This window comes from Parus major, chromosome 4A, assembly GCF_001522545.3.
Source record: "Parus major isolate Abel chromosome 4A, Parus_major1.1, whole genome shotgun sequence".
Lineage (NCBI taxonomy): Eukaryota > Metazoa > Chordata > Aves > Passeriformes > Paridae > Parus > Parus major.
In genome coordinates, this window is record NC_031772.1 from 13,206,237 (window position 1) to 13,218,405 (window position 12,169).

At 39.6% G+C, this 12,169-nt stretch overlaps 1 protein-coding gene across 1 annotated transcript in view; it reads right to left on the bottom strand.

Moving 5' to 3' along the window:
- Positions 1-1,442: 1,442 nt before the first annotated feature.
- Positions 1,443-12,169, bottom strand: part of AFF2 (AF4/FMR2 family member 2) — a 313,841-nt gene continuing 303,114 nt past the window's right edge. The window contains exon 22 of the mRNA XM_015626354.3: positions 1,443-10,621. Coding sequence (XP_015481840.1) covers positions 10,500-10,621 — 122 coding nt within the window. The 3' untranslated portion in view covers positions 1,443-10,499. The remainder of the gene's footprint in view (positions 10,622-12,169) is intronic.

Here is a 12,169-nt window from a genome sequence, read left to right on the forward strand (position 1 = left end):
CTGTTTTCTTTCCCTTTTTTCCGAAACTAATCGAACCTGCTTTGGACTGGGGACTCGGGGGAGCACCGGGAGCTTGCACCCGTGGACTACCGGGAGCCCAGCCTGGGCAGCGGCATTTTCCAGCGCCAGAGGGACTGATAACAGAGCGAACACCCACAGGGAAGAGACCCTCTGAAGTTTGTCATCACTTCTGAAGGGCAAGAGGTTTTTGTAATTTGATATCATTCATTTTTGTGCTGGGTAGTGCTGTGCCTGTGAAATAAACAGTTTTTTTTCCAGTTCTCTCAGGGAAATCTCTTCCCGAACCGGTTGGGGGGTGGGGGAAAAGGGCCACGTGGGTTTGCTCCCTGTGGGGGGGGGCCCATTGGAGGTTTTCTTCCAAATTTGCCCTAAACCAGGACATCTGGTCATACCAGAGAGCTTTAAGCTGCTTCATGAGGTCAGAGTGGTGCTGAGAAGTTGGAAGATACCAGCTACTGGACCTTTGTTCTAAGAGGACATTACAAGAGATACTCAGCCTCAAATCCAGACTAACACCTACTGGTGTGGCTCTCCAGGCATTCTTCTGTGACACCATCTGTACCCTGGGCTCACCACCCCCTCCCCAGCACTGTCTGGGATGAGATGCCTCCCGGCCATGCCTTCTTGCAGCACGTCCAGAGCATGCACCTGTCCAGACTGAGATGGAAATGTTTTCAGCAGGACTGAATGTAAATGTGAAGGCCCACAGAACAAATCACAGTGATGGCTTCTTTTGCTTGGAGAAAGTGGCCTGACATGGACTCGGTGTTGGGACAGCTGCACTTCTCTACCTGCGGGCACCTCAACCTCACTTGCCCCATAAGCAGCAGCACTGCTCTGCACAGCATCAGCTTTGCACCGGGCAGCCTCATCACACGCTGCTCTGCCTCTCCAGAGAGCTCTTTACATCTCTTCTGAGCTGGTATTCTTGGCACTGCCTCTCAGAGATATTTCTGCCATGATGATAGAAAACTTGGTATTCTCAGGTTTGTCATGCCAGGAAGCCCCTGGGGACCAAGGCACCTGTGCAGATGGTCAGCAATGCTGAGCTGCACCACCTTAGTCATGCTGGAGCCCTGGGCTGCTTGTCAAAAAAAAACCCTCCTTGGAAGCCTGGCCCCTCTGATCTCTGGGTTTGGTTTGGGACAGACAGGATTTAGGCTGCTGTCTTGCAGCTGAGGCCCCTCAGTGATGGGGAAAGCACATTATTGATACCCTTACCTCACAGCTGGTATCAGCACTACATTATTTTCTAACATCAAGTCATTTTAAGTCATTGCAATGACACAAACACATTGATTAAAAATTAAAACGAATGACAGCTCTCCCACAAACAGTACTTACTGTACCATACTTACTGTATTCTGGGAGGAGAATGAGAAAATAGCAGAAGACAGAATAATTTATAGTGATAAAATGGGTTACATTTTCATAAAAATTTTATTTTACTTTTTTTTTTAAATAATTCAATGCACTGGCAGTATAATTAATCCCTCCATGAGAGACATGAATGTACCAGCTCAAACAATATTATTTATACAGAGACATTGTGTTTAAAAACAACAAAAGTACATTTAAAATGTTTGTACATAAAGTATTACTGTTATTTCTTTTTTTTTTCTGAAGAAGGAACAAATGTAAACAAAATGCATAATTGTGCAACACGTTGGAAATACAAAGCAAAACAGGCAAGATACAATTTTATACATATAAAGCAAAAGAAATCAAACTTTTTTAACTATACAACATTTCAGTAATTGCTTGACATTTTAACAGTTACCTTGGTCTGTACAAAACATCTTAACTTATACTTAAAACTTTACAAGAATAACATGCTTGTTCAGAACAAAGACACCTTGTGGAATTGCAATGATTATTGATATGATACTTGCACACATGAGAAAAAAATACTACTTCAATAGTAAATAAAAAGTAAGAACATGAATGTAAGGTAAAAAGCTATTTAATAGACCATAATCTAATTCCAGTAGCTAATTAAGTTGCACTGCAATGCAGAAATTAAATCTGACTTTTGCTGGAAGACCATAAGGTCATAATGTTGCTCTATTTCCAGGAACCAGAGGAAAGCACATATAAATTTTCCTGATATTTTGGTTAATTATACATGTACACACACACACACACACACACACACACACACACACACACACACACACACACACACACACACACACACACACATACACACACACACACAAAAAAAAAAGAAAAAAAATAGTATTTGCCACAGCCAGAAATGGTGGGTGAGAGAACCCACAGACAGAGAACCCAACATGGCAGGGTTAAAAAAATCAGGACAGCTAGGAAGAGCAAACACCCACCAAGTTTGCCAGAATTACTTTTCCTGAACCTTAGTTCTATTTTGTTATTATTTTTCCTTTTTCCCAAATGACAGGAAGGAACTTTAATTGAGTTGAACCATTCCAAAACTTCTGGGAGTACCACAGCCAAGCCAAAACAGAAACTCAGAAAGGAGAGCTCAAAACCAAAGCAAAACATCACCAAATCTTTGACTTGTTTTCATATTCTGTGATGTTATATCCTAAACCTTTTGAATGTGGGTTTAAAAAGAAACAGCATTTAAGATTCAGTAGAAGACATGCAATCCAGAGATGTCAAAAATACAGACAGGAATAAATTATACAATATTTTATGGAAATACAAGGACTGTCAGCTTGGATGAGATGTACATCATTTTTCAGTGTCCTCAAATGATACATATGGCTAAAATTAAACCTCTGATTGCAACCTAATATATTCAGTGCCTGCTTCTGCAATCTGTGTGCTAAGCACCAGTTCACACAGTTACTTCTGTGGACTTCAGTGGAGCAACGTGCTGACCAGGATGCTCAGGGGAAGAACAGCAGAATTGGGCCTAGATAAATATTTGCCAAGACTTCTGAATGTACAGAACCCATTTGGCTTAGAAAAACCACTTTAGCATGTCTTTGAACTAAGGTAACAGATTCCATCTCTAGACTGAGAGAATATATGACATGTTTGAATTTATTTACCATCTTTCTGTGCAAGCTAATGCTGATGCCAGTAAATATTTAAACTGGGAGGTAATGAAATTGCACCATGCCTTTAGTTAAAACCAAAACATATGCAAATCTAGTTGGCAGGCCGGAATTACCCTCCAATTTTTTTTAGCAGGGATTATCTGGTGCTGAATCAGAATAGTTCAATATTCGCTCAGCCTCAGTGTGCATTTATAAAGCTGCATTAGGGCATGCAGCACAGTATGAAAAGGGAGAGGACTGGTTTTTCACCCAGTGTAAATCAGCACTGACATCCACAGAGCTACTTAGAGGCACATCAGCTGATGGTTTGGCCCTCAGTCATCAGATACATGCAGCCATCACTTGGTTTGTATGAAAAACTCAGCTGTGGAAGTGCAGAGTGAGGTGTAATCAACATCAGATCAAAAGATGCTTTGTTCATCGCATTTCTGATAATGCGTCTCCCCACAGACTGTGTGGTCTAAAGCTGTTTTATGATGTGCTGTACACTGCATAGCTTTGCAAAGTACAATATTTCCTCATAGGCAAGGATTATGGTACATTAATCATTTCAATGGCATGATCAGTAAAGAGGCATGATGATAAAAGCTTTGGGAATTTATCTGCATAGAGATACACTGGCAAAAATTAGTCTGGGGTTAGAGGGTTTACTCCTTGGTGTGTGCATATTGGATTAACTCCACTGAAATCAGTACTCCTATACTGGTTTACACCAGCTGAGGAACTTGTACTCTACCTCTGTTATAAATAAAACACTTGTGTTGCTATCTACTATTCAGTTCTTTCATAAATTCAAGGGTAAATGTCTCTTGCCGGTGTTCCTCTGTGTCCATAACATTGTTACTTGTCACTGAAATCAGTGGTGGTTTCCCTGAGCAAGGGCTGAGTCAACACATGGTCTGGTCGAAGAGCAAATCTTTTTGCAGTTATTCAGCTCTAGTCCAGAGACCTTGAACTACTTTCAGTGAGATGAGTGCCCAGCCAGAACAAAAATGGATGGAATTCCATTCAATGAATTGGGTTAATGCAATTGTGCCTAATACACATAACTCCAGTAAGGGTATGCCATTTTTGTTTATCCAGCTTCTCCTCTGATAAAAAGTACTCAGCAAGCTCTGTAAGACTTGCACTAATGCCACAAGACAGCAGAATTTGGTGCCATGAATTCCACCAGTTGAGCCAAGTTATTTTTACTTTTTTTACTGTTACTTTACATTTGCTTAGCTCAAATTTTGGTCCATTGTAGTTACTTTTGTTCAATAAAACAATTAAATTCACCTCAGAATCTGACCTTCCTTTGAATTCTGAGAAGAAAATAAATGAGATGAGTGGAAAGTAGGGCTATCTATACTTGAAGGGCCTTTCAATGGTATTACAATGTACTCACACAGTTGTGAGTAAACTTATATCTAGCACAGAGAGCTTATGGAACTTGCAGATAGAGAAACTCAGTTAAAATCAAAGAAGAAAACAAGTCTCAAACAGCCGCATTGTCCAGTCACATGACCTTTTAGACTGGCATCAGTGGGACTCAGTTGGAGTCCTGTAAGCATGAGTGGTTCTGTGGACACCACGATTTAAATTCTAATTCTGTGTACAGTAGGTACTGACTGAGTTCTATGCTGTCATGTGTGCACAGCTTCTGTCAGCTTGATTGGCATTTCCAGATTCAGTGCAAGTACAAGTGAGTGCTCAAATCCCAATCCATCTGCAGCTGCAGAGGACCAAGACCTGAAAGCAATGCGGAGCCACAGCTCTGCTCACCCAGGCAGTGGGGCTGGGGTCTCTCAGTCCTCTTGGGCACAGCACTGGACCCCCAGTACAGTGGCCAGGACTATGTGGGCCTTTGGGCTTGGTTCTTGCTTCTGTTGTACAAATAAAGTAAAAATAATGGTTTAACTGGATGGTGACTTCAAGGTAGTGACAAGAAATACCTCTCTGTGACATGAGGTGGCACTCTGAGGTGGACTGAAGAACTGGATGTGGTGCTGCTGTATTCTAATTTCACAGGATACCATGGTATAGGTATTATTTTGCAGGACACATCAACAGTAATAAGTCCCCTTTCCCAAGAAGCACACTCAGCTTCAATTCACGATGTCAGACCACAGCAGCTTCTCCCACTTTCTTTAAACCACTCTTGGCATCTTTACCATTGCCTAATATGATTACAGTGCCAGTGAGCTGCCTGAAATGTCACTACACACCCTGTGGTTCTGGGAACAGCTTTTCATCACAGTATTTCTGCTGCAGTGCCTCCTGATGAGGCCAGGTTTGATTCTCACCTGACACCAGTTTTATGTAGTAACTCATCTGCTCTCATCTCTCTCTATAGAGTCATGTCCTCCCCCGAGTTGAACGCAAGATCTGAATGCAATCTATCCTGACTTCAGCAGCCACCACAAGAGATTTAAACTGGTGTGAGATGATCAGATGATCTTGGAAGACTAAATATCTCTGAAACAAAATGGCTTAAGGAAAGCTACCAAGTACATCAGAAAGGCAGGTCTGACAAGGGTACTGGGGAGAAGATGACTACTCTCTAAGTCAGGCGGGACATTTTGCATTCAGTGGCAGAGGTTTCAGTAATGGAGGAGACCTTAATAGCTTTTAGCCTATACATTTAGGCTAAATATCAAGTGATATAACTAAAATATACCCCTATATACACATATCTCATTAGACAACAGAGAATGCCTTTACGCATTGATGTGCTCTGGTTATGTCATGGAAGTTCAGGAGGATTATTGGAAACTGAGGAACTGAGCTCTCCCAACATTGACTTGTTTTATTTATATTTATAAAGTAGCATGTAAAGTAAAGCTGGAAGATATCGTAAGGACAGTAGATTAGTTTCCCATCTTCATCCCCTTTGCCTCACTCCCAGTGCATTCAGGTCAGGTCAGGAAGATACTGAGAGGGGAAAGGCCCTTTGCAAAGACCCCTTCGTCTGCAGCCTGCCTGCAGTTGGGACACTTCTACACTTGCTTCAGAATAGCAACTTCATTTTCTTTGGTGACTTGTTGAATATTTTGTCTTTCTTAAAGCTTCAAGACACTGGTCTATGGCAAATGAGTTTACCTGGAAAACAGTATGTTGACACAGCACATTCAGCTCTTACTACAGGGACCACAGAACTAAAATGACAGAATTGTTGCTACTTTCTGCCACTGCTTCATTGTTTGCAAGAGGCAGTAGATGCAAACAGGACTATGCACAAACTACACCTGAATAATGCCACTGCCACCAGCAGTGGTAGGAATGTTTTCTGTTTACAGCTACCATATCTTTCCTCCTGTGCTATGAAGTAATGAACAAGGACTTTCTGCTGCAAATCCACACATAAATCTACTCAGATGTGTACACACACTCATACTCATGGACTTGCTTCAATGCTGCATGGAATTTCTCCTGAACTCTAAGCAATGAAGTACATTATTACTCAAGTCAGAATCCCTACCAACTCCATTTTTGTTATCTGTTAATTTTCACTTACAAGACTAATAACTGGATTTACACAGTATTAAAGGCTGATAAAAACTCATTGAAACAGTTTTTTCCAAAGAATCTAAAAACATTAGTGAATCTAAATTGTCATAATAGAATAACATAATAAAATCCGTGAAATTTAAAAAAAGCATGGAAATTAAATTCCAGATTCAATTGGCTTATTTTGTTTCTTTAAGAGGAAAGATCTCAGATCCTATTTTTGAAAATGCCCCGCATAACTAGGAACAGATCTGTGTCTACCTTTCAAAGGAGATAATTTATAAATGAAGCAATCACAGAGAGAATATTTAAACAATTGAAAGTACAAAGAACATGTAAGAAAAAGAGAAATTAAGCTATAAGATGCAAGCTGTCAAAGTTGCCACCAACACTATCGCAAAAAGGCTTTCCCTCTGCTCCCTGCTCTAGAATACCCAAACACAAATCACATAGCTGGAGATGTTCCCTGCAATGGGAGCTGGATATTCTGCCTGCACCTTGTCAAATACTTAAAACCTGCTTCGGCCCTTGAAGTGGAGATTAAGTGCTTTGTAAATGCCTCTCTTGAGCATTTAGGACTTTTCTGCCCTTGGGTCTTAAACCTCAAGTGCCTAAGTTTAGCCCTTTACAGGCCTGCTCCCTTCACTGCTGAACTCTTTATACAGCTCCAAACCTTCTCAGCCATGGTCACAAATTACAGTCTTGTCAGTTCTGGCAATGTTTTACGAAGCTTGGTGTCTTTCTTCAATCCAGCTACAGAAGTCAAGAGATTGCATCACTGTTCCAGTTTATCACTATTAAAAACAAATATGTCAGTTCCAGCCCTTGGCATGCTTGTAAAATGCCTGAAAATGTGTCATGAAATCAGTCCCAAAGCTCAGCATCCTGTATTTGGCAATACAAGAATCAAAGAGTTTATTAAAAAAATCCAACAAAACTAAACCACAATTTTAATCCAATCTTGTAATTTTTGATGCTTGGTTCATAATTTTGAACGCCTGAATTGGGCAGTTTTAAGTGCAGACATTGCAAATGCCCAAGCACAGACATACTGCTTCCCCATGGATTGAAATAAAAAACAATCTCATTTGATTAGCTCTGCTGGAAGTAATATTTTAAGGGGTAAAATGATTCCATGAAAATGACATGTTGGCAATTGAAATGAGATGAATATAGTGCCTGTAAAAGTGCAATAATCCTTAATAACTAACCCAAAAGAAGCATCATCCCTGGGGATAAGACAATAATTTTCTCTCCATATTTAATGTGTTTCTAAGCTGCTTTTGAAACAAGACTGCTAAATAGTAAGTTGGGTTGTGATCCTAGACTTGACTGCTGGACTTATTATCATCATGCCATTGATTCAGCACACATTTCAACCTAACTCACAGGATACAAAATCAGGACAACTAATTCCTTAAGCTGTTTAAGCAAAAGATTGTTGAACATGGGGTAAATTTAGAGATAGGAGCCTGTTTACCACAAGCAACAAGGGAAAGATAATATATGGTGATCACTGAATGACTGCAGCAAATTCTGAAGACCCCTGTGTCTGAAGACTGTCTTCAAGACATTGCTATCCTTTGTAAATGCATGGAAGTCTTGGATTTTGATCTACATTAAAGGAGCAAGTGATGACAATATAATTAATTAGACTAAATAGTTACTTGCAAAAAGAATGGAAAACTCTGGCTTATGACAAAATCAGCTCAACCTTCATCTCAAGTACCCAACCTGTTAAAAAAAATATTTCAAATGTTTACTTTTCTTTTACTTTAAAAAACCCCTGACCACCACCATTCATCTACATTCCTGAATAGCTCAGACTGCCGTGGTTTTATTCATTAGCTACTGGGGCCAGAGTCGGTGTGACCAATGCGTCAGATTCAGGTTTCAGCTGTGTTACTGAAACCCTCAGAGAACAGATAAGGGTGAATCAACCACTTCAGTAACAGGAATGTGCAGATAATACAGGATGTGCATGTTCTGCAAATATCCTTTGCAGAAAACCCTATTATCATTAGATAATTTCTCTAATGATTCATGTTGGCAGTGTTTACAATACAGTCTTGGGAAAAAAAATGTTAGGAATTATTGATTTGTAAGAAAAGGTAGTACTATAGGAAGCTAATATCCAACAGCTAAAGAAATGTTTGTCTTAAATGTGCACTTGGTAGAGTCCTTAAACTGCTCTTATTGCAAATATTCAAGGCCTGCTCTGAAAACCTTAACAGTCTGAACCTTTTAAATGCAAATTTGTCCTATTTATCTGGCCACAACCCAGTGAGTAGAATCCAATAACTCACTGGATTAAAGAATATACAGTTTTATATAGCAGAAAGTAATTGCAATTAACTAATATCTGGATGGCATTTAATACACATATTGTATTATTTCAATGAGATGAGTCAGAATAATATTTACATTGCTATGAGCATGTTTATAGAAATGGAATTTACAGTTCAGTAAGGTATGCAGGCATTATATCAAGAATGAGATGAGACCATTTAAAAACTTGTGAATTATTGATATAAATCCATTTTGTTTTGTTTCATGCACCAGCGCCTCTTGCAGTGGCACCAGAAGAGCAGTGCAGTTTATAACAGGGGAAAAAAATAAGAGGAAAGAGCAAATGTGAAATGGTGCAATTTATTCACAATTGCTTTGAAATTCTATCTGAATTGTCTCATTAGTATTCACGCATTAGAGGAATGGTCCAAAACATGACGGCATGGGTAAACAGATGCAGAGCTTGGAAAAAAGGTAATCTGACTGAAGTATTCATGGCCATTATTAAACAAATGTTATATTGCTTTTGGGTAAATCTGGTGATTTTATTTAATTTGACATTGTTTTGAAGATAGCAAGATAATACTGTTAGTTTCTAATGCTCTGAAATGAACAAAACAGGTGAAAATTGATGCTACATGGAATTATAATGTTTCAACAGTAGCTGGTTAGTTAAACTTCTAGACAGTTCATAAAGAATCTGCATACACTTATTAATGGGCTTCTACATACAATATCAATGCTTAGAGTGCAGCAGTCCTGTTAAAATCTTTCAGTGAGTCACTATGCAAGGAGAGATTGTTCTATGAAGAAAAATCTTGGATAAGTATTTGTTTGAGACTAAAAATAAAGAAAACTCACAGATTTAGTATAGGAATAGTAGATAAGACTAAGAAAGCTAATATTTTGAAAATGCTTAAAAACTGCAATAAATTCTGCTGCCTACTGAAATTCTTAAACAAACAATAAACTGGAGGAATGGAATATCAAAACCTCATTGCATAGTGTGTCATCGTTCTTTAATGAGGCTTTCCTTCAACCTTTTACCTCTTAACACCTTTGGTGATCTTACATTCTGTACCTGTAAAATATTCAATGATTTTTTTTAGAGATTAAACCTATAGGAAGTATAAAATCTTAGGAATGTACTGAGTCAAGTAATGATGCCAGAATTAAGCGTCAAAAAGCTTGGTTCAGGTTCAGAAGATTATTTTGAATGAATAGCTATAATTTCAACTAATTTATTTCAGAAGGGACTTCTCATATATACCCTTAAATATTTAAGACGCTTTGTACTATTTCTCAGGAGCCCAATCTTCTCAAAGTGCTTTTTTTGTGTTCACTTGAAGGCAGCATGGACTTAAAACAATACTGCAAGGACTGTACCGTTCCATAAAGCACATAAGGATGGCAGGATCCAGGAGACACAAGGCATAGAAAATTGTCAAAAATTATTAGATGATACAACACATACGGCTCTTGAGTCATAAGTTTCATTTATGGTGACTTCTACTTCCAATAGATAGGATATTAAAAAAGGCAATAAAAATGAAGTTACGTGAATAAACTTTCAAAAATGAGTGGAGTTCCACCAGTGATCGTCTCTGCGCTGGTAGAGGTAGAAGAATGGGGATGTCATGAATAGGGCATCAGTCACTACAATAAATGAGCCTCAACGCGGAGCCAGTGGAGTCCCTGGCGAACGTAACGAACCAGATTGGTCATACTGCTGTGTTGTGTTAAGGGTCCCATCACTGAGTCCAGGTCTACAAAGAACTCTGTAATACACAAGAAACAGAAGCAATTGTTTCAGGCAATGGTACAGAAATAGAGGTATTATCATGATTTCCCACCCAGAAGCGGCACAGTGTTATTAGTGAGTTCTAAAGACAATTGTGCACATGAGCACATGGTCTGTAAGAAAGAATTTTAACAACAATATATTGAAACAAACCAAATTAGATTATCCATGCTGGAAGTCTAACACAGGATGGTATGAGTGGTTCCAATAGTCTTCCTTTAACTCTGATGATCTGCACTTTCAGTTTTTTAGGATTAGGTTTGCTGACTGTATGATTTAAAAGCTGGCAATGAAATCTTGCATTACTTTTCCATGCTGTACTCTTCCCAGACATGAAGGGCTAGACTGGATCTTTCCAGAGTAGAAGACCTTTCTTGCTCTTTGCTCTACCCTCTAATTTCTCTTACTGACATTGCAGAAGTTTTAGCCTTCTGCTCATCCTGCTGCTGCTGCAGCCGCAGGCCCCAGAGGATGAGTGTGGGATGGGAGCAGGGGAGGAAAAGGAGAGAGATAACACAGCAGGAAAATAACACCTTGGAGATGGGAACCTCTAAGGGGGAAGAATCCCAACCCTTTGATTCCTGGTCAGGAAGGGTTAACAGGAAGTCACTAAACAGAGAACCCCAGTTAGTAAACCCCAGTTTACTTTATGTCATGTGTTAGATGCTCTCTGGGTGAAAGACTAATCCGGCAAGGGCCAACAGACATTTCCTAATTGCTGTCAATGGAGAATTGAATTGTGTCCTATATTCTCCCACAGTTCTTTATGCTCGCTGGGGCATAGGCATTCCCACATATACAACAGTTACACTATATTTAGGCAAGTGGGAACCTGCTCTCAGTTAAAGCCCTTCAGAGCTCAGATAACACCCAACAAACACAGTAAGGAATGGCTGAGCCCTCACATTCTCACCCTGTCTGCAATCCAGTGCACTGAGCCAGCCAGCACTGCATTGGCTGTACTTCAGGAGAGCAGCTGCTGGGTACAAAATCATTATCAGTACTTTCTTCAGTGAGTAAGTGCTGCTTTGAGGTCTTCTATCCAAGTATTGACAGTCTGACTCTGGCCAGCTTGGGAGCTACAGCAGTATCAGAGCACAAAGTGATTTGGCTGGAGGCAAGCATAATGAGAGCTCAGGGTGCTCTCATTATGAGCTCAGGAACAGCATCAGTGCTGTTCAGATGCTGCAGCCAGCAGCTACTTTTAATCTTCCTTTCTCTCTCTTTCATTCCCTCCTCCAGTGTAAAATCAAAACATTTTGAAATGAAATAATGCACTATCTTGTTTGCATTCTAGACATCTCATTCTAGGCTCAAATAAACAATAATTTTTTTAAACACTGAGAATTCACCTTAAAGCCAAATTTCAGGTTAACATTTCCTGAAAAAGCTACAAGCACTGAAGCCACTTAATAATTCTATGCGTAAGTGTCATAGGGTGACTTTACCTTTAAGATAGCTTTGGGAGCTAAGGAAGTTGAAGCTGCTGGTGGCTGATGGGAGTCTTTTCTCCTGACCAATTATC